Raw genomic sequence first — 24096 nt, 5'->3', positions numbered from 1 at the left:
CTTTACAGGTTCCTGATGCCAGCAGGAGAGGGATTAGCCGATGCTCTATAACATACAAGAGAATACTAGAGGGAATCAGCTATGAGTGAGTTCAGTTCGACGTCATGGAAAAAGGACAGAATGGTAAGAACCAGTAACGTAAAAATGACACCAGTAGTCTTTGGGGAAAAACAATTTCATTAACAAGAGCAACATGTGTTCACCATATATTCGCTGTCCATTATCTTATGAAGATGCTGGAAACACCTAAGTTCGTAGGAAATGATAAAAAGAGAGGACAATCGCATACAGATACAAGAAGAATATTGGTAATAGCAGAAAGGACAAAGCTTACAACACGAGAACACATAGCATGCTCCTGAATATCCCTGCACCTTAGCTTTTCCCCGCATTAATTGCAGCATGCACAAAGTCCTCACACCGTGCAATCCCGCCAGATAATACATCAGCTAGAACACCGACAATATCAAAGGCTTCCTGCAAATCAGTGGCCGAATTCATCTCATCTAGCCATGACAGCAGCTCCTTGGAGAACCCCACCATTTCTCTCACATTTAACAGCCGTTCTTTCATTATGATCTCCCAACCCTCCAAACTTCCACCCTCATCTTCCCCTTCTGATCCTGTAGAAGTTCCTTCAGCCCCAGCAGGTGGCATATTTGATGACCTTTTGACCTTGAAAAAGTGTTGCAGCTGCTCAATCACGCCCGCGTAGACAAGCATAGGCCGAACGATAGAAAATAACTCATCAGCTCCACCTTTTTCAGTTGCAGGGCTTCCACTGGGACTTCCAGATTCTATTCTGACTGTGCTTGATGAAGTGGGTGATGCACGACTCGATGGACGGCCATGAGTGTGCTGCATGTAAGCATGGTATATTCCACGTTGCAAGAAGGAACGGCGGTGTTGCAACCATGATTCATAGGACTCTGAGAGAAGGGAATTCACCATCATAAATTGGACAGTTTCTTCGGTTCCTAGAGCAGGTTGTGCTACAGGAGTAGAAGGTCTGAAATCCAAAGAGGAAGATGCTATATATGATGACACAGCTTTTCCCATGCTATGGCGCTGGGATGGGCTTCCCTGTTCAAGAAGGTGACGAGCCATTTGGATCATGAAAGGCAAAAATCGAGAATTGCTTTCCCTTCCACCACCTCTGCTTTCTGCACTGAATGATGCTCCTGTGGCAAACCGAGCTAGCATCTACAGAATAATAAGTAAAACCATTATAAGCATGTGCTCTGATTATGAATTGTTCATGATTTTTTTTTTTCAAACTTTGATATACAGGATGAACATAAAAAATAATGGAAGGGGAGAAAATAAATGATGGTTCCTTACCAGAACAATGTCATAGGTCAATAGCCGCAGCCGGCTTCCATCAGCACGTCCTAGAGCATTAAGGTTATCCCAATACTGGTCTACATAGCGGATATATTGCGCTAGTGGAACAGATGGCCCATTAACAGGAAATAAAGAATTGCAAAGAGATTCATTATTTCTGAGGGTAGCACCCTCCCACTCTTTCTTCGGATTCTTCAGAGCTGCATCTGCTCTTTTTGCCTCCTGATGACATTGGAAATGAATAATGTTAAAATAACTGACAGTGGTGTAAACACACTCCCCACGAGCACTTCCTGAACTGCCAACACCCAGGTTCACTCGTTTGCTGAAAGAGTAGACACCCAGCAAATCAGTGGGCCTCAAACTGTATCCCTCTCGACACACCATGCATGCCAATCCATCTTCTTCCTCCTCTACATCTTCCAGACCTTCCAGGGTTGGTCTAGCAACAACAATTCGCTCACCACCATCCGAAGCCAGTTCTTGTCTCATGCCAAGTCCCTGTTAGAATTAACAAAAGAGAACAATTAAATTGCAAGCAATGCTAGATTCTTTCACGTTATTATGACTAGCAATACAGGGAACACTGGTAATTTGCTGTAGATTTTGAGTCCCCTTTTCCTTTTCTTTATAATGAAACACAGCCATCTAAAAAACAATACAACATAGCATAGCAGTTGGTGGGGCAGGACATTACCTGAAGCAACTCTTCTCTCTTCCTCAAAGCTCGGCGCCTCATTTCATCTCTAGTGGCATGGCGCAACTTACAGACCTTCTCCTCCAAGAATCCATCTCCTTTTCCCTCCTTATTAGATAATGTATCTAATAAGTTTTCAGCTCTCGCCCCAATCTCATTCTCTCCAGAGACTCCTTCCAGAGCATGAAGCAGTGGTAAGATACCTCCCTCATCAATACTCCTCTGTGTAGCCAAGTGCCCCATTGACAATCCCCTCAGCATGGACAATATATGAGGGACAGATGGCAGTTTTAAACCCAATGACCATTCAGCACTAGATTTGAACCCAGCCTGACCAGTAACTGCAAAACTGTCCCTAAGATGTCTAACAGCAACATCTATGATACCTTTCTCAAGGATAATATCCTTCAGGCGCTCTCCACAGGAACTTGTCTTCAGTGATTCAGATACTCTAACAAAATTTTCCACAGTAAACCTCTGCCTGGCTGCTTTTTGAGCGATGTTCTCATCTTTTTGGTTTTCTTGATGCTGTTTCTGCAACTGGTCAAATTCCCTCCAGTCTTGTAAATTCGGGCTGAAATGCTGAATGAGGGCTTCCATCGCAGCAGGTTCACCATATGTCAGATACGGCAAGATTCTTGCAACCATTTCTGTGTTCCTCTGCTGCTTGTTTGACTTTTTTAGTCCTGAAGGGTGGCACAATCTTTCAAGGAACATGACAACTATTTTTTTGGCCTGTTCTCCTGTCCCAGTTTCCTCGCTAGAAACAGTAAGAGCACTCTGTGCAATATTAATATTATCACTCTCATTAGCCTCCAATGTCAAGCTCTCCACAATCAAAAGGATGCCTTCAGCAGGCTCCATGGCATCCACAGAGAAGGCACGCCTTGCCGTTTCAAGAAGAAGGCCCAAAGCTCCTAGCCTTAACAAAGCTCGTCTATTCTCTCGTATTTTGCAGCAATGCATTAGGAGATTAAGAACTGCGACCAATTGCTCCTGATTGGATTTGAAATCATCTCGCAAACGCTGTACAGTTAACTTAGAAGTCAGACATCTCAATAATGTTTGCTTGCGGAATCCTTGGGCACAACCCAATGAAAAGAAATTTGAACAAACTTTGTTAACTGTTATAATTAAAAGCCTATAGATATTTCCTTGAAACAACAAATAAAGAATGCAATCAAAGTCATACTCGTATCAGATAATTATGGTCTGATTAAGAAAGATTATATCTTACACAACCATACATCCCTCACATGTCTTTGTATATGCACGATAATATAGAATAATAGTCGCATTGTAATTCAGCTAAGCATTGAGACTTTAATTTTGACAAACAAACAATAAACAAGCAACTAAGAACATGAGAATTTCAAGATCAGCATGAAAGTCATGTACTTTGATCCAGATGTGCTTGTAAATAGAAGCTGTTTGAAAAATTTGCACCATGCATAAGGCATACATCAGGAAAATAAAAGGAAGAGGGGGAAAAAATAAACTGATTAAAGACAGATATAGCAAGTCACATAACTTGATTTTACACCTACCTCATAACCTAGAAAAGCATACAAGGAATCAAAAGAAAAAAACTTCTGAAATACTGAATTCATGCTTGAGTTCATCATATGACAAAAGTCATCAACATCATTTCCCAAATGAAATTATTGGCGATGTTTTTCCCTATATAATAAAGCAACTAGCATTTCAGTAGTGGATTCATATTTAAAACCCTTTTTTTTTTCCACCAAGTCGTACAGATAGAGCTCAAACTGTAGATGTTCTAGTCTATGGCACATTCATGCTCACCTTGATCATGCCCAACAGAATTTCTAGTCCACCACAATCTCGAACTGCACCTGCTATTGCAAACTCAACTTCTGGATCTTGAGATTCCTCTCTATCTTCCTCCAGTTCTTTAATCATAGGTTCAGTTGCTTCACCATCTAATCCCTATAAGACATACAAGAAAAAGGATGGGTTGATTATAATATCCACGAGATCAAAGTCATAATACATACTAAAGTTTTGTTCTCAGCAAGGACATAAAAACTCAATCAAAATAAGATGAGGAAGGGATTTCTAGGTTTCAATGCATCTTATCCTCAAATTCCTCATCATAGCATCAATTATGGGTCCACGTGTTGAAGACATATTTGTTGGACCAATTCCATAAAAAAAAACCATGCCAAGGCAAACCTCAGTTATCAATGACATAATGCAATGGTTGCTTATTATTTTCAATGGCACACCCTCGCATCTCACATCTCTCATCTATATAAAAAAAATATCAAATATGTTCAGTCATCAATCAAGATGGTATTAACAAACCTGAAGCCTATAAGTCACAGTCATGGGTGGGCAATCTCGGGCTGATGTAACAGCACTTGCAGATAACAAAGTAGAATTAGCCACGGCATTTGAAGATTGACTATTTGACTTCTTCCAAACTTGCTCATAAACTTGAGCAACGCTCAAATCAAGAGATATAATATTCCCAGCAACCAGCAACTCCATCGCATAGTCATCTTCAACAAGGCTTAGCAGATCCAATTGGTTGCAAATTTTATTTTTAACATCACGCATCAGTGGACCAACTTCAGCGCTGGAATATGGATTCTTAGTCATGGATCCCCTGATGAACTCTTCTTGTGTGTGTGCCTTGTTTAGAACCAACAGATAAAGAGACTCTGGTTTCGAAGGGCATATCAAATTGCAAAGCTGCTCCAGGATAAACTGTACAAATAGAAGAAATTCAAATGGAAATGAGGAATTTTAACGACCCACACATATTAAACTATATACTTGCAAATGAAGAAGAAATGGCAACTGATATGGGGTATAATTAACTATATACTTGCAAAATAGTGATCAGTTACACCCTGGGATTGAAGTTACAAGTAACTGGATAAAACAATTATGCATAGTGACAGAGCAGCACATATATGAGTCAACAAGACAAGGTAATGCAACTCATTAATCCATACCAAACAAGCTCGTCCTTTCCTCTCTTCTCCATGGATTTGCAGACCACAGATACAAGCATGGATAAATTGTCGTTTATTTTCACTGCTTTCAAGAAGTAGACTGTCTAGAAGATCTTTCAGAAGGCGATTGCAATCACTGATCAACTTTGTCTTTTGCACTATCAGGCCACGGATGACTATGAGAGCCTCAAGGACATCAGACAGCAGATTATTTCGCATAAAACTGCCATCAAGATCAAATTATTTAAAAGATAAAACAAACATATAATCACTGAATAGAATAGGCAAGCAAGCATTAATACCTGGATCTGATATTCGGAACCTCCAAAAATTTTCCAAGTAGTTCTATGAGCTTGTGGAGAATGAATCCCTGTGAAATGTCTATGTGCAAACTTCTTTCCAGAGATTCAACGTTACCCACTTCTTGGGTTATCAATTTACAAATGCTAGTTAAACATCCACGCACAGTCAAGAACAGACGAGCGTCTTCAGAATCGACCATCTTGAAAAGCAATTCAAAGTACTCTGCTGCACTTTCCCCAGCAGCAAGAGTAGCTGGTAGCAAAGCCATCAGTAGGTTTAACAGCCGGAATCGTCTTGAGGAACTCTGAGCACAAAGTAAATTAATGAGCATGCACATCTCTGATCGAATAGATTGTGAACAAGCACTCAGAACAAGTTCAGTCACCCAGGAACCCAGCTCAAACGCAAATAAACCACCTTTAGAAGTCTTACTAGCACGGCGCTTCCACCTAAGGCCATATTTGAGAGCCAGATACTCATTTCTCTGGGTCCTAGATCTCTGGCCTAAGCCTTTAACTGCTTGAGACACCTTGTACTGCCTTCTGACAAAATCAAGATATGATGCTCCTTTTTCCCACTCTGAATAACTTAGTAACTGAATATCCTGAGTCTTTTTAGAAGCATCCCAATTTTTTTCTGTATGTTCTGGTGCAGACTTGTTACCACTCACAAACCCACTCAAAGATCCAGAACCACTTGTGTTAGTTTCATCCTTCAGCTGTGCTGCAGAAACAGACTTCCCCGTTCCTTGCTCTTTGTCTACAGTATCAGGTTTTGGAGGAGTACAAGCCTGGGATATAATTCTCAGACAAGGGAGAATAATATGCTCAGCTATTGCAGGATGCTTGGCACCTAATTTAATTGATGAAAATAACAGCTGGAAAACAACACGTAATCTTGATTCCCAAAATTCATCAGCCAGTGAACATACTTCTGAAAGCAATAGCAACTCTTCACGAGTAGCCAAGGCAATGTCCATGGAGCGATGATGTTCAAGACAGTACATGACTTTCTTCTGTATTAAACTATTTAATTCAGTTACTGCATTGATATCACCTTCAGAGAAAGCACAAAGTACAGCTCTAGCTTGGACACGAGCTGCTTTTGGACCTTGATGAATATTATTCTCAAACAACTCAGATAAGATGCCAGCTGTAACAAGTTGTTTCTTCAAATTAGGATACTTTGATAGCACCTGTAATATCTCCAAACACTGTGTAACAAACATAGTTGCGCAGCCATAGCAATTATTTGGAGACCTTGAAATCACAAACCTTGATGCTGCAACTGCATCATCAGATTGTTTTTGGTGCAGGTAACTCATCAAAACCCGACGAAGCCCCTGCAGTGTCTGAACACTTTTGCTGACAGAGTCAAAAGCAGCTTTGCATTTTTCACCATACAAGACACCAAGAAGAGCAATCTTACGATTTATCTTACATGATGGTCCAGGCAGAGATACCATCATCTGCTGAACAGAGTCCTTCTGTTGCGAATCCATTTCATTCTCACCAATGCTTGAAACAATCTTAAGGAGGGGCTTTTTGAAGCCCAGAAGTTGCTGGTATCTTCTGTGAGCATTTTCTGATTCTAACTCAATGGCTGCCAACCCCCTCTTCATATCGTCATCATTCTCCATGCTATCAAACGTAAAACTTGGCTTTGCCATGAAGTTGAACTCAAATCGACCATATTTGCTGTATCCACACTCATTGCACAAAAATGAATCCAAATTCTCATAATTTATGTTGCGACATTGCCTGCACTGATATGCATTTTCATGGCAATTGCCGCAAATTCCATGCTTATCAGTGACAGGTCGACTACAACGTGGGCATTGCAGTGGTTCAAGGGATAAAGCCTGAAGATTTTCATAGAAAGAATCCAGTTCAATCATGAAGTTACAAGCAGTGATTGGAATGGGAAATTCCACTTTCAATTCAGTCTGGTTGAAAGCAAGATGACAGCTCTTTGCACGCTTCCACAGGGACCAATTATTTTTCAACTCCGACAAGTCAGCCACAGGCCGATTATTGTAGTACAGGTTCAACACTTTCACCGATTTAGACTTGCGTGCATCGTGAACATTCATTGTCACAGTTTGGATGGTGTAGCTTCCAGTGCATTTAACTATGATACGATTATCAGTAAACTTCGTTTCAGATTTCAAGCTCTCCAGCTTCATTCTACTATATGGTACCTCAGGAGAACTGCAGGCAACACAAGGCTCACTCTCAAGATAGTAACCATCAAATTCTACCAGACCACTTAAAGTATTATATATGCGAGAATTTGGATGGTTAGCTATGAGCTCATTTTGTGAATGAAGTGTCTCAAAGATGCACCTAATGACATCAGGGGTTAAACATCGGTCAATAAGTCCAGTGCTCTGTTGCTTTGAACTGTTATCGGGGGCCTTCCCCAGCAACCAAGTGACCAGTTCAGTGAACTCAACAATGTTCTGACCATACATTGGCAATTTTTTCACCTTCTGCAAGAGGGCCATTAACATCGTTTCCTTGAATGGTTGTTTCCCATGGTGCCATGCACCATAAAGAACTGACTTAGCCTCTGTACGCACAGAGCTTGAGTTCCATTCCAGTAAAAAGCAGTCAACAAATTGCCCCAAGACATCTCCACCCTTGTCAGAAAAGATATCTACAACTGCCTCCATATCCAAAAAGGACTTCTCCAGCCCAGACTCAGTTCCATCTTCACCCTTCTTCTTCTTCTTAGAATCCAGAGCCTGTGCAACTGATTTATTTGTACTTGTTCCAGAGTCCCCTGATTCAGCTTTCAGCAAGGAGTGGCTCATGTCTTTTCCTGAATAAAAGGCCAGATTTAACAGTTTGAGAGTTTGAATGACAAACTCTTCACCAAAATAGAACACTCCATTCATGAGAAATGATAGAACATCGCCATGCTTCAAACAGTACTTCTGCCAATTTCGAGGCCTTGCAGCAGCCACCTCAGCCATTGTAGACAAGCACTTCACAATTTTCACACTTCGCTCATAAGAGATGGGACTTTGAAGGCCACCAGATTTGTTTATGTGCTTGTAGAATTTTTTCACTTCACTTGAAAACTGCCATGAATCTCGAACACTGTAATAGTGAGTTTTGCTACCACACAGATGCAGAAAAAGCCTCCTTGCATATCTTCTCACAAATGCAGTATCAGGATTATTGATGTAATTGCAAAGAACATCTTGATATCCATCTAGCTTCAAATCCTTTGCAGATGATATCTTGTAAACCTTCTCCTTGTCACCAGTCTTGTCTTGCTTCTCTGGTCTAACCAAGGTGTACACCAATCGAAAAGCATTCTCTAATAACAGCCTGTGGTAGTCCATAAAAATATCACTACGGTGAGCTTTTGCATACGAATCCGAGAAGAATGGAGCGAAATTACCCGCTGGTAAATCTCTCCGCACTGTTAATAGAGCCCCGCATCCAGAACTAGTGTTCACGCCATGGGTGGCCTCAAAATTAGCAGTAGAGGATTTAAAAACATGAACCAGCTGCTGCAGTATGTCCATAAGATAATTGACAAAATTTTGGTTCCTGAGAGAACTGCAGGCTTGTAGCAGCTGAGATGCAAAGTCATCTTTCTCTTGACCATCCAAGGTATACTGAGAAGCAACAGAAGCCGCCTGCATAATGTTCTTATCATGAGTTTCTGTGTTTCCACTTGATTTTGGAACAGAGGCATCACTCCCAGGCTGGTGCCAGTTCCGGAGCATCAAGGTGAAGAACATGAAGACAAGGATTGCAACCTCTCCAAAAGTGGAACGGGTTCTGGCAACAAAAGGTTTGTCGAGATCAATTTCATCCAAGAACCACCTAATTAGTTTCTCTAGATCTAAGGTCTCAGGCTTGGAGCTGTTCACAAAAGGTCCTCCAGCTGCAGATGACAATCTATAGAACAATTGCATGACAGGGATTGCCCGAACACCAGAGGTTGTTTCCATCCATCCTTTCAGCTGCTCAAGAAATTCAGAAAGAAGCAAGGAATTCACAGCTCGTTTTGAAGCAGAAATTGAGACAGTATCAGTCACTGAAGTGGAAAAGTCTCCCGATTCATTGGGTTCTAAGACATGAATTGAAGGAGTGGAACTCTGCATGCTTACATCTGTAGTGGCTGGCAACAAGCTCGAGTCACTTGCATCATCAGTGGAAAAGTGTATTTCATTGCCATCTCCTCCCAAAGATTCCATTTCAATTGGAATAGCAGTCATAGGATGATCTCTAGAATGGGGTGGAGGAAGCCGATCTGCATCCAGAACCTGATAGCAATTCTCACACAAATCAAAATCAGGACAAACAGTGCAATGCCATCTTCGCCTGAGAATAGGCACAGTGGAACAGCCATCACAACAATATTGAACTGATGACGTAATAGAATCTTCTTCAATCATTACTTGTGCATTTCCCCCAGCTGTCTCAGCTGGTCCAGATGCAGAGACCATGCTATCCACAACATCATCTGTTGCTAACATAGTTTGCTTTGGGAATGGAACCTGGAGCAATCTTGATGATATAGCAAGGCTGGAAAAGCAAACAAAAAGATACACATGATGACTTGAATACCTGAGGAATAAGACTTAATAAAAAAATGGGCAACAAAAAAAAAAACAAAAAAAAACAAAAAAAAACAAAAAAAAACAAAAAAAAACAAAAAAAAACAAAAAAAAACAAAAAAAAACAAAAAAAAACAAAAAAAAACAAAAAAAAACAAAAAAAAACAAAAAAAAACAAAAAAAAACAAAAAAAAACAAAAAAAAACAAAAAAAAACAAAAAAAAACAAAAAAAAACAAAAAAAAACAAAAAAAAACAAAAAAAAACAAAAAAAAACAAAAAAAAACAAAAAAAAACAAAAAAAAACAAAAAAAAACAAAAAAAAACAAGAACTGCAACCTGCTGGAAGTTCGAACTGCTTCATTGGGGGAGAACAGAAGTTTCTTGAACAATAGGACGGCAGGGGCAACAGAGCGCCCTGTTGTGTCTTTTCCATGTAAGGCCAGACATTCAGCATAACAGTAAATGAGTTCTACAGAAGAGATAACAATGTTGTTCAGAGTTTGAGTGTCCGGCTGCTCCAAGTCCAAAATTCCCCAAAGAACTTGCATAAGCCCATCCACCACTTCAGAACCTACAACAGTTACAAAAAGCAAACGTAGTTTGTATCAATTTATAAATGTAAAAGTACGTACAATCACTACTATGTGCACACACAACCCACTTTCCTAGCCCATTGGAAGAAGGCTTGAGGAACACTGCAAAGTAAATTTTCTGGGGATTGAAAGATCATGTGACACAAGAAGGCCCGTGCAATCTAGATATGAGAAAGCATTATTTTCATTGGCAGGGGTATGCAACTTTAACATTGAACCCCACCAATTACAAAAATATACATGGAATTTGTAAGAAATCTGTTGAGAACAAATACCAGGCTAACTAGGTTTGTCAAATAGCATGTAAAAGAACTGTTGTGTTACATGTATGACACTTCATAAATGTTAATGGTGCTTGGTAGAACGAATTTGGTATTGGTACAGCATCTGTATAAAGTGCAGTCTGAATCTAATTCATGACATCATGCTTGTGCATGGCTGCATGCCATAGGTTCAGACAGATATAAAAAGGGGTTTGTTATACCATTCATGTCCAGAAAAAAGGCTAAATTTGATCGACGGTGCAATGCAATCTTAGATACAGCACGCATCTGAGCAGTGAACTCTTCAATAATCCATCCTCCAGTATTTCCTCCAACTCCTAATCTTGAAGAAAGAGTAGAGGTTGATTTCACCACCCCATGAAGCCGCATTGCATCCTTGACCTAATACCAATGTATTTATATTCATGAGTACCTGGAGTGTGCACACAAATAGAGGGAAAGCCGTAAACAATGTTACATGGAATAATCAAGTTATGAGATTACCTGGTAATATCTCTCTTTCTTGGGGAAAACAGCCTGCAAGACACAGCAAGCAGCGGCTTGCAACAACGGTTCTCTGTCACTTTCAAATATAGTTTCTAACAGCAACTTGCACTTGAGTTCACCAAGCTCCAGTTTTACTTCATCTTCTTGTGATCTACGCAGTGAATATATTCTTGATAGAAGCTTCAGACCATCTGATACAGCCTGCTCTTGAACAGAAGTAGACTGCAGTGACCGACACTTCTTTCCAGACCCTGCATGCAATGAATTGGAGCCAAGCACACGAGCTTCCATGTCCAGCACTGCATCCATTTTCTCCTTCCATCCAAATTCATCTTTGGCTCGGCCATATACTTCAAGTGAGTCAATCCTAGGAAGTGCAGTGCCATTGAAGGTTGGCCCAACAGAGATCGTAAATTCTTCATCAGCAAGGAGTGATTCGGCAACAGTAAATGGAATATCATACCAGGATCGCATGCCCTCATCTAATTTAATTGCTCTCTGGAAAATGGTAATATCGGAGGGTATATGACTCGCTGATATATTCCCCACATACACCCGAAAGCCAACCATAACAACATCAGGGTTTGAATTGGATACAGATATCTGAAAAAACAAGGAGCATGTTATTGAAAGAAAATGGCAATTATAAGATCTGAAAAAACTAAAAAAAAAAATCAAAAGAAATAATGATTATAAATAATGAATTGTGAACTAGGATAAACAGCAGCGACGTTGATCACCACTGAACTGCAAAAATAGTATGATATAGATGCCAAGCAGAAACTATAACGGAAAAAATACTTTAACAGCTGATAACCAAGAAAAGCACAAGCTAATCTTAAGCCTGCACAAGTAACAGAATCTGTAGATCCCACTTTAGACTTGGAATATGCTTCTTTCAACAGAAACATCATTCTGAATAATCATCAATAATCATATAAAGTAATATCAAATCTCTCTTTTCCTTGTTTGACAAGTGATATTCAACATTATCACAAACACTTGCTGTTGTGTCAAGCAAAATGAAACAAAAGTACACTTAGAAAATGTGCTATTTGCCAACACTTGAAAGATTTACTGTCCAAAATCCAATGCTAATTACAAAATATGAACACTTAACACTATAATCTTGCCTTTAAAAGGCTAACTAGACTTACTATTGATAAAAACACTTCCCCATGTGCATCATTACCCAGCAAATTTTAGCACCATATTGTCCATTCCAACAAAAAAAAAAAAAAAAACCCACCAACATACCATCAAATCTTCCAACACTGCTAAGTGGTTAAAAGCTGACTTTCAAATAATAGTCCAAACAAAAACATGATTTGGGGGAAACAAAAGAGAAAAATATAAGGACATAGGTATAAATATTTGGTGCCACTAAAAAAGGTATGTAAAATCAATAACCATAACTTCATGAGCAATACCTTAAATCCTGCAGGACTGGGGCTTTCTAAAAAGCCATCCTCTGAAGCCAAGGTGTGCTTGGCTGCTTCAGCATCACCATTTCTGATGGCATCACCACCCAATTTAACATCTGCTGTGATGCAGACTGTTTTCTCAAAGAAATCAAGGGGGAATTCTGGCTTCACACCAGCATAAGCTTTATTGAGAATACCAGAACCCAACTTTTTTACTTTCTCAGCTGTCACACTTGCAGTAGTATCAGCTCCTGCAGGGACATGTGAGTATATCTGAAGGCTTCCATCATCATGTAAAACAAGACAGTGAACTTTGTCTTTTGACAATGGCTTATAAGCAGTTAATCCAACTAAAAGTGAGGTTGATCCCGCTGTATGCCGCATGTTCTGGGCATGTAGCTCATGAGGCCCCAAGGATACAGCAAGTGCAGCATTTGATTTCATGGAGGAGAAGCAAACAAATAATCCACTTCCAACTAGCAACTCTTTCCATCGATGCAGACCTGCTGGTGACTTCCTACCATCTTGTTCATCCTCATAAACAAAAGAAATTTCAGTTAGAGAAGTTGCATCAGGGCTTAGCCGGCCCATCAAAGTAGTGCCATCTTGATAGGATAACATGAGTAACTTATATGTAGAAGAGAAGTACAGAGATGAGCCCTTTGCATTGATTTCCCTGTCCTGGATTGCAATAATTTCCCTCAATGGCGTGGCCCCAACATTACCTTCCACTGATAATTGCAGCCTGAACAAGTTCCCTTGTTCTGAGAGTACAATAAGAAACATCCTTCCCTGAGAAGCCATAATAAGGGTTGCATCCACAATCATCTCATTTGGCAGTGTGAAATAGTGCACTGGACTTATGTTGTCCTGGGCTAGGTCATATATTTTAATAAACCTATTAGTTACCACCATTAATCTAACCTGAGAACCTGGAACCCAATCAACCCGCCTAATGTATGCACCTTGCAGAGCAAGTTCAATGGCAAGCCGGTCAGTTACTTCACCACGAGGATTCAAAGTGAGGACATGGCAATCTTCATATCCTGCCACAGCAAGATAATTCTCCACCACTGAATTGAAAGCAAGATGTACAATTTCAAAGCGAACAACATTTCTTGAGAGAGGCTTGACATTAGTCTTATCTGCCGTTACTGGTGCAGTGGTGGCTTGTCCAATTAATTGCCCAACATCAAATATAGCAACTTTGTCACCTTCTCCAACAGCAAGTCGGCCTCGATTGTTGACACTGAGCAAAGATTTGAAAAGAGAACCACTAGCTAAATGTGATCTGAGTTCCTTGGCATTTGAATAATCAGCCTTTATTTTCAAGTCCAAAGACCCACTTTTATATGCCTTCTTCAACTGCAACAGTTCAACACCATATGAAAGCACCTTGTCTTTCCCTAAAATAACTTTTTTATCCACGGACAGATTTGGATCTCTTTTGCTGGTTATAGACGACAACAATGAAGAGCAAATTTGAAGCACCTGACCTTCAACATCAACTTCTTCAAGTAACATTGGCATCCTATCCTGAAGCTCTCTCGGAATAGATAACCTGAGTGAATTATCTGCATCCATAGCTGCATCCTCATCTAGCTCAGAATCACTCTCTGGCAAATGATCTGCATCTGCAGTAAAGGGCAGAAAAGACTGAAAATTGCTTGTATTACGAATCGGTGCACTGTCACTTCCAGTGAATTTTCGAGCTTTCAAGCATTGACAGCTGCTACCCCTAACACCACCAGCTCCACAGTCACAGAAAAAACGACTTGAGCGAGAATAAACAACACGATGACCACGGTGACAAACTTTTGCACAGACAGAACAACAGCCTTTTGATCCTGTCAGGTCACAAGTATAACAAAAATACCAGTGTTGTTCCATAAAATTGCTGCCACTGGATGTAAATGTACATACTTTAGAGGCAAGGGCCCTTTCACTGTTGGTATCCTCCTCATCATCTTTGTCTATGCTAGCTACCTCACCATCAGATGTTCCATCATCCTCCTCATCATCTACAGAATTTGCATCACATTCAAGGGCTGAGGATCCCCCTTCTTGATTTGCAGAAAGAACCAAAGTGTCAGAATTCTTTCTTGATCCAAGTGATTTAAAAGCAACAGAACCTGCTGCAAGACTACCACTCAATACAGGCTTCCCTAAAGACTTCTCCAAACTGCTCGTAGTGGATCCAAAATCACTCAAGAGAGATCCAAGAAAGCCAAACAGAAATTTCAGTCCTGGAAGCAGATGTTCATCACCAGCAAGCTTCTCCATCAGCATTATGGTCCTCTTCAAAAGCAACTTCATTGAACATTCCCCTCTCAATAGTTGAACAACAAAATGGAAGTAGGACTTTGCAATATGAACATCAAATAGCAAAAATGCAGTATCAAGTGAAGCCAGCACTGCTTCGAATAAATGACTGTGTTCCATCACATGTGCCTCAGAGGGTGAGGATACAAGAGAGAGAATAAAACCCATGGTTGTTTCTCTGAAAGAAACAGAATTCCCTTTTGCACAGTTGCCACCCTCTGAAGCTTCCACCACACAACCTAATAACCGCTTCTCCAACCATTTTGACAAATCATGCAAATCCATTCCAAAGAATTTTTCCCTTATCTTCTGTTTGAGATCTGGACAAAAATCTCCAGATAAGATATCAACAAAGAAACTTAGCACCTTCCCATTTACTGATTCAGAGCAACAATCATCCAGGGAATCAATCAGAACTAACAAATCACCACGTTGCAACCCCCAGAAATCCTTGAGCATTTCAGGCATATCCTCTGCACCGAGATAAAACTTGAAGATGACAGATTTCACAGGATCTTTTCTAAGGCTGTCTGCAGTATTGATGATCTTAGTAATAATCCATTCATAGATATTGCTGTCACTCACCCCTCTGCCATTGATTTCTCTTAAAAACCCTTCCATGTGCTTCATCAGAAACAGGTCAGTATAATCTGACAGTTCTGATCCAGTACCAAGGTTACCAACAATGTCTTCACATTTCCCTTGAAGGCTCTCAAAGATTCTATCAAACTTGACAGTCATCACTGAATCTAGAATCTGGCGCATTACCTCAGTCTCCAGGCTAACTTTTTCTCTCAGATCTTCTAATCTGAACAACTTATCTAGAATGAAAATGATGCCTCTTATGCTGAGAGTACAAGAGAGAAAGACTGCACTTGGAGTTCGAAGATGAGAGGGAAAACCATGCAGCATACACTCCCAAAACACCTTACATTGAATACCTGGAGCCCTTTTGTCGACAACCACATCCAACTTTGATAGGAGATCAAAAACATAATCAAGATTGCAAAGACTGGTTTCATTCTTGAAGACTTCATCGTGCAGGCATTTGTCAAAGCTGGAATGTTTGAGAAGCAGGAGAGACGGGAAGCTTTTCACATCATGCTGGTCATTATCAATAATTGCAAGGAAAGCTTTCTGATAGGCCAGTAAATATCTGCTTAGCAAGGTTGATAACATCCTAACCAGCACCGAGACTTGACCAGCTTCAATTAAGCAGGAAGTCAGACCTTCTGCAACAGCGACAAACTGATTGTCACTTGCAGTGTTTTCAATCCAGAATTGAGCCACTCCAGGGACTTTAATTTTCAAGCAATATCTGCAGAGGCCAACATTGAACAAGGAAAGTACTAGAGACAACCACGACCCAGTTCTTAAAAAATCCCATCCTAGTTCCTTGATGTCCTCAGGTATGTTCAAGGCACATATTTCATGCAGAACACCAACTACAGCATCTGTAAGGTTTGAACCCTTGCCAATATTATTGCCATGGCCCAAAAGTGAGCGACTGAAGCAAAAGAAATATGCCATATTAGATATGTCCTGAGCTAAAGGCTCACTCCCAAGTGAAAGTTGATTGTCTGCTGCAGAACTCATGGTAGGAATATCTGAGCAAAGTGAGAAAATGTATCTTTCAATAATAAGGTCTTCTACAGATGAAGCTCTTCTACCTTTCCAGAATCCCAGAATCCATGAGAATGTGGCATATATATCATTCCAACTCAGGCACAAGGATTCAATGGCCAGTTCATCTCTGCAAAGTGAAGGAGGAAGAGCAGAAATGTCAACCAATTGATTGATCAAGCTACTGACAAAAGGCTCTTCCTCGGCACATGCACCCAATAAATTCTTCATGGCAATCGACACCCAAGACAACAACTGATCATTAACCCTATTTGGCAGAAGTGAACCACAAATTGGTGCTTCCCTCAACTTTGAACGCAAATCAAGAAGAAATGATGAAGGGCAATTATGTGGGTAAAACATCATATGGTGAAGCAGCAAGATCAACCTTGAAACAAGTAGAGCCCAACATGACAATTGTGTGCTACTAAAACCCACAGATGGAGCATCAACTGCTCGAAGGGAAGAAAATATTAAGTTTGCATGGGCTGCCTTTTCCCCTGTGGACGATAAGTGGAATGCCATTAGAAGAATCTCAACATGAAACACTGATGGGAGATTCGCAATGAGTTCCTTAAAGCAAGGACATTTTGAACCAACAACTTTTGCCTTGTCAACAATGAAACCTGCAAAGCCTTCATAAAGTTTGGTTCTCAACTGGCTACCAACCACACCCACTCTGGAGAAAAGAGTGTGAGCTAGTAAGGTGAGGGTCTGATCATTGTAAGCAAATGCATCATTTTCAACTTTCAGAATTTGCTCAACAAGGTACTCTTCAAGAGAATCAGACAAAGCATGGTGAGTAAGAAGATTCCGCAATAGCTCGAAGCAAAGTTCATGGATGTGCCTAGTTTTTTTCTGTTCATGCAAATTAGCACAACTGTCAGAAGAATTATCTTCCAAAAAACAACAGCCCTGACAGTTGAGTATAGAAAGCAATGTATCAATATGGTTCTCTAGTAGCCTTTTGCACCCATCCTCAAAAATAGAAGGAGACCATTCATGAAAAAAGACAGAATCCTTAAGAAAGCTCAATGTTTCAGTAGCAGCTTGCATTGGCAGATTGCAATTGCTGGAGAAAGAGTTGATAGCTACTACTGGTTGCTCATACCCATCCACGGATCCCACCGACCGACCACCTTCAGAGAAAAGGTTCCCAAAAAGGGCTTCATCTTCATGGCAAACTGCATTTTCCAGTTCTGCGGAGCAATTAGCTTTTGAACAACTGGAATGAGATCTCTCCACTTTTGGCCTTAATTTTACTCCTTCAGAGTGAAGAAAACAAATAAGATCCATCAAATTGTCCATCCACTGAGTTGATGGAGAAAATATAATTCTCAATAATTCATCGGCTGTGAACCTTTTAAGCAAAGGGACACGCTCAAAATGAGCAAGGCATGAAGGGCAATCATGTAGAAATTCAGCAGAGCTACCAACAAGGTCTGTGTCAAACTCCTTCAAATCAAGAGCCTGATGTGCTTGTCTCTTGATATCCAGAATAAGATTTATTACATAAAGGACAGTTCGAGGAGAGTATACCAGAGGAGGCTTTATATTAGTAGCAGATTTGTCATCTCTCCATATAGAAGAATCCAAGTTGTCCAATATAGAAGCAACCACACATGCTCGGATATTCTGAAAAGCACTGGTGTTGCAGAAAATAACTGGGACCACATGAAGAAACTCTTCCAACAGAGACAGGATAATACTATCCAAATTACCCTCAACAGCAGTGTGACTATTTACAAAGTCAAATTGAAGTCTAAACAATTTAGGGAATGCATCAGCACATGAAGCAGCCTCCTGTAACATTGAAGCATCATATTCAATGTAAGGGATGTCCTTTATCAAATTTCTGAGCAGCTTCAATAGCCTCAAGCCAACGGATAGTCTGTTGCAGAAATCTGGACCTGCAATTTTTTCACCAGGCATATCTGGCAACTCTATCAGTTTGTGACAGCATGACATTAGACGTCGGATGCAATCCACATGAACAACAGCCCAGTGCTGAGACAGGAAGATCAAATTGTTCAAATCTTTGTCATGCCCGCTGATCCCAGAAGCCTGCCACTCAGGCTGAATGCACTCAGATTTTAATTTCATTAACAGCCGGTCCACTGGTTTCTCCCCTATTGAGCAACCAACTCCTTCTCAAACAGAGAAAACAGCAAAAGAGAGCTTGTCTTCAGTACAAAATCAAAGCATAAGACAAAATCAATATATATATATATATATATATAGAACTGCATTGAGCTCAGAATACCTTGAAGACTACATTTTATGTGATCATCTAACTCAATACCACAACAATCACCAGAAACCATCGGCAATTCCAGAATGCTATTCTCAGAGCAAGACTGCAATGTATTTGTGACTTTATCTACTCCATCAACCAATGCCAACTCCATAAGCACAGCCATATTGTTCTGGAAAAGACAAATCAACCAAACATCAGTTGAAGAAGCTTATATGTAATAAAGGTAATGGAATCCCAAAAGCACAACAAATCAAGAGGGGGGCAGGAAGGCTGGAGCACACACAAAACCACCACCTGAAAAAGAAAGAAAAACAAACAACACAACATCCAAACAAATTATCTAAAAGAGATGATACAGAGTGTTGTAGCTAAATATCACTACAGTATCAAGAGTCATTCTGAATGTATATCTAAAGCACACGTGAGAAAGAAAGAAAAAACAAAAATAAATCTATATCTCCAAGGACTCAGCCAAAATGGGCAAGATGATTCTCCACCCAAGTCACCGAGTGCAAAATGACAAGCATACAATATCCTATCCTTTGATAATAGGAAATTTTTATATGTTTATGAAAATGCTAAAGGTCACAAAGTTAGAAAAGAAAATAAATCATCCTACTAAATAAAGCAACAAAACAGACAATATTTAGAAGTGCACCTCCATTTCCTTTGAATATCACCCAAGAATTCCCCATCACCACCACCACCGGAAGTGTGGCATGACAGGGATGCAAGGAGAACTATTGCTTGCCAAAAGGAATTCTAGGAATAACCAGTTCAATATCTGTGTTTTTCTTGATTTCTTTTTTGCAAAGTTCTTTTATATATATTCCCTATGAACTAGGTCTGGATCACCATAGCATTAATTATTGCAGGACTTTTTCTTACACAGCATTAAAGACAATCCTTTAACCTTTGGCAAACAACTATAGTAAATTTAAAGCATTAGATTTCATGTTATCTCCTTTGGAGCATAGATCGACCTGAATGCTGATCCATTCTCACACCTTGCATAGTGCTTGCACGAATCATGACATGGAAAGCATCTCAACAAATTAAGCTCAACTAGTAGGCTACAATTTGGTTCCATAATGTTCCCACCAAGACAAGGTTCTACAAAACCCAAACAACAGGGTTTTGTTGGTTAGCCTGAAGTTGTATGTAAAACATACAGCAAGAAGCCTATGGATATTGTTCCAAAGAATATTCCTACAGGTAAATTATGTGTTTTCTTCTAGAGCCTGATGCATTGGGGCACAAGGTTCTCCAAAGCTATGTGCAATCTTCAGCTGAATAGCTAAGAAGCAAAGCTTGGATCTTCTGCCACTAATGCAATTCCTTGGAAATTCATAATGCTGATTTCCTCATTTTCCCCTTCAATAAAATAAAACCTAGGTAATGTATCTTTGATCCATTTTTTGCATTGCCATTTGAAGGGGAGGGAATTGATTCCTTGGCTTTATGATATGAATGGAATTTAGCTCATGAAGTTTCCTTTTCTTTCAGAACCTAAATGAGGGGGAAATAAACTATACCTTCTACCTCTTTAGATGCTAACATTTTCTCACATGTTGACATAGGGCAGTTTCTTCATTATTCCTGGCATAATAATGTTTATTTTATAATTTCCTTAATTGCTAAGATTATCTAGGTTTTGAAGAATTTGATAAGAGTCCAAGACATATTTTAGTAAAACAAAGCATAATTTTTAATCCGACCATTAGATCGAGCTAAAATTTTGAGAGAAAATTCTGAAGGCCCTATTCTCTTATGAGTTAAATTTCATGATGATCAAAGATCAACAAGGCCTAGAAGTTATTGTTTGGGACTTGTTATATTTTCCTAGTTGATTTAGGATTTTTTACAGTTAGATTAGAAATCTTTTATTATTTTTCCAACTTTGTTTAGAACTTTTGATTAGTATATAAATAGCCTAGATGAATAAAATAAACCTTTCAAAATTTCTCTACAATTTTCTCTATAGTGTTAGGGTTGTAAACTTAGAGCTTGAAAACCCTAGTTTTATCCACGCTATAAGCAGTGTCAGTTAGTATCAGAGTAGAATAGCCTCTTTGATGGACCATTCAACAATGCAGAAGTAGAGGCCTTCTAGGGTGTCGTGTAGGAGCATAAACTAGATCATTAGAAACAGAGGTTTGGTCACTTGGATCAAGCCATAATAGATCTAATTTGGCTAATGGGAGACGCAAACAAGAATCGCAAATTGGGAGGAATGTGCCTGGAGACTTATCTCGAGGTCGGCCTAACCCTAGACCTATTCCTAAAAAAATACAAAGTTATAGACAACCACTTGTCTATGTGATGGATTTTGGTAAACGAAAAATTACAAAGTTATCGATCACATTGAAGATCACGTGGTCGAGGAGGGAGCTGAAAAACAATTTCAGTCTTACGATGTCAAGTTGAAGAATAAAGTGTTCTTTCAAGCATGGATAAAGATCTTGCAATCAACAACATGGAGGACACTGTAATTTCTTAGTTAACAAGTGCTTAATGAACTTGTGCAAAATCTTGCAATGATAATCCCTGGATTTTTAACTCTTGTCATGCACAGTGAGGAGACTTGCTCTCTTTCTACACTGTCTTTCCAATGAACTAGAACACATGGAACAAACTCTTTTGGATTTTGCTAAGACTTGTATGTTGTCACGAGAAAGGTTAGAGAGTTCAGTTTATGTACTCAATAGGTTTCGAGTGAGGCAAGAATAAAAAAAAAATCTTAAGTATTATTTGGTATCTTACGTAGTTAAGAGTATTTGAATGGAGCAAAATTCACCAAATCCTCAACATTTGCATCCTATCAAAACAATTGTTGTCAGATGCCAGTTCTTGCATTTCTTCAAATGTCTTGCTTCCTAGTTTTCAAGGAGTGTCAATAATGGATTTTTAATGGGAATGGCATTTGAACTTTTCATTTCTTTCATGAGATTGAGAATCCATAATTCAATTTCTAATTGTTATTCCCCTTCTTAATACTTCTTTTGCTTATATCCATCCAAATATTATATATTTCCAATAATAAGTGAGGCCTTTCAACATCACCTCTTCTTTCTCCACGAGGCAACTTAGTTTTATGACTGGTTTTTCTTCAAAAAAAATTTCCCTTGAGACACCAATATATCCTACATTGGATTAAGTAATTCTTTAAACTGGGTGCAGGTTTTTGGGACTGCCTATTTTTTAATATTTCTTAAACCAATCACTCTTTGAATGGAATAAAATTTCTTCCTCAGTACTTCAAAGATTATTGATCAGCATCTCTCTTTCCATGTGAGATCTAAACAACAATTAACTTAGAATGAAGAATTTAGTTTCTCTTCTTATTGATGTCCTCCAAATACAAAATTATTTAGTACAATTAAGCAGTTAGCGAAACAGATTACTTTATCTTTGGGATTTTAGCAAACTATATATAAATTTTGTAAACCATATTGATTAAGCACTTGGTTGAGTTCTTCTAGCATTCCTGGGTTTTTTCAAACTTGGGTTTTGAAAATAAATTGGTTAAAAGAGACGTTCTTTCACCTGGTTAATACCTCACCACCCAAAAAAAAAAAAGACAAGAATCATAAATCATGGTTCAAGTTCAATGACATTTTATTCCAATTAATATATAACATAAAGTTAATCGCTTCAGCTTGTGATCAAACACACCAGTAAATACCAATAACTTCCAAACTAGGCAACAAAGAGTAGAAACATGCACCATTCACTATTCAAAGTCAGGAAAGAGAGATTATGAAATGTCTGAGCTCCGAAGCCTTTTTTTAGATATATAAATACATATCCCTATTTGCTTACAGCAACCACATTGATATAAAAGACTAAGCCCTCGAGAAAGAACATGATAACTTCCTCAAGAAGCAGAAAGGGTATGCTGGAAGCCAAATTCCTACTTCACAAAGGACTATAAGGTCATTACAAGATCATCCAAGAAAGATGAATGGTTATGGATATTCCCTTTTAGTAATATGGTTCCATTTTTTGTTCACATAAATGAACAGCAGAAATAAACCAAACACAATCAATGAAGGCACACAGCATAACTTGACAAAAATTCACATACCTGGATACTGAAATCATTGCCACTGAACTCAGATTTCTCCAGATAACAAACAGCAAATTCCACCAATTGGTTTACAACAGCAACTACTATCGGCTCTGCTTGCTCTACTATTTATGCACAAAAAAAATATTTAGAAATTTTTTTTTAAAAAAAAAGAACTGAACAAGTTAACTACTAAACTGCTAATTAAAATTCAACCATATAAAAAAAAAGCGAATTAAAAAATTATCAATAAATAAAAGAAAATCGAAATTATTAGCAAGTTAACTACTGAACTGCTAATTAAAATTCAACCATACATAAAAATGAATCAAAAGAAATTATCAATAAATAAAAGTGGAAATCGAGTAAAAATGACAACCTGACAGGGATCTAGAAGACGAAACGATGGCGATACCAAGTGAAACGACAGATTGAATTTGCGAATCGGTCCATAATTGAAACCCTAACTTGCGTTCACTATTATTAGCATCATCATCGATCAGTGAAACGCCGCGTTTTAGAATCGAGTAGAATCGTTGGAGGGCTGACTTGATGGAAGTATCAGAACGGAGTTTTTGTAAGAAGAGATCGGTGGCAGAGAGTTTGTCTTCGAAGAGTGATTTGTGAAGGACTGACAAGTCGTCGGCTTCCATGATCAGAGAGTGAAGAAATTATGGAGATCACTGCATAAGAGAGAGAGAGAGAGAGAGAGAGAGAGAGAGAGAGAGTGTTTGGGTTTAGGATGTTTGGAGAAGAGGAAAGCTGAAAGAAAGACTGAGGTTTATAACTTTGTGAGGAGATGGAGGGTGGAATCTTTTTATTATTATTTATTTTTAAATTTTATAAATGCTGCTAAATGCTTCTTATTGGGTTTAGGGATTTCTTACTTAGCAAGAAAAAGGTTATTCTTTTGCAGGATACTCTCTCTCTCCTACTTTTGGGAGTTTTTTAAAGCAATAGCTTGAGGTTCCAAATCTAGAGAGTACGTAAGAAAATAATTTATTTATTTTTTCTAAATATATAGATTATGATGAGGATAAATTTTTGAAAACCTTAAACATACCTTAATCAAAATCCAAGAAAAAACTCGAGACTATTTTTATTTATTTTTGTGATTTAATTGACAAGG

The 24096-nt window shown here is 39.0% G+C and overlaps 1 protein-coding gene across 3 annotated transcripts; it reads right to left on the bottom strand.

Moving 5' to 3' along the window:
- Nucleotides 1-159: 159 nt before the first annotated feature.
- On the bottom strand, nt 160-23777 carry BIG (auxin transport protein (BIG)). Of its 3 annotated transcripts, XM_011022791.1 has the most exons (15): nt 23347-23777; nt 22986-23092; nt 18905-19067; nt 12703-18788; nt 11270-11875; nt 10987-11167; nt 10246-10480; nt 9749-9875; nt 5328-9613; nt 5026-5248; nt 4370-4774; nt 3848-3991; nt 2042-3067; nt 1342-1845; nt 160-1203 (listed from the first exon to the last, which is right to left on the bottom strand). In XM_011022791.1, exons 1-15 carry the CDS (start codon nt 23618-23620, stop codon nt 376-378), a joined length of 15195 nt encoding a protein of 5064 aa, XP_011021093.1. In that variant the 5' UTR covers nt 23621-23777; the 3' UTR covers nt 160-375. The 3 variants fall into 3 exon arrangements, with proteins under 3 accessions (XP_011021093.1, XP_011021091.1, XP_011021092.1); XM_011022789.1 differs by having other exon boundaries at nt 5328-9875; XM_011022790.1 differs by having other exon boundaries at nt 5328-9875; nt 22986-23089.
- Nucleotides 23778-24096: the final 319 nt, after the last annotated feature.

Source organism: Populus euphratica, unplaced genomic scaffold, assembly GCF_000495115.2.
Source record: "Populus euphratica unplaced genomic scaffold, PopEup_1.0 scaffold10.1, whole genome shotgun sequence".
Classification (NCBI taxonomy): Eukaryota; Viridiplantae; Streptophyta; class Magnoliopsida; order Malpighiales; family Salicaceae; genus Populus; species Populus euphratica.
Note: the sequence above shows the minus strand (reverse complement) of the source record. Positions and strands in the feature narration are given on the sequence as shown.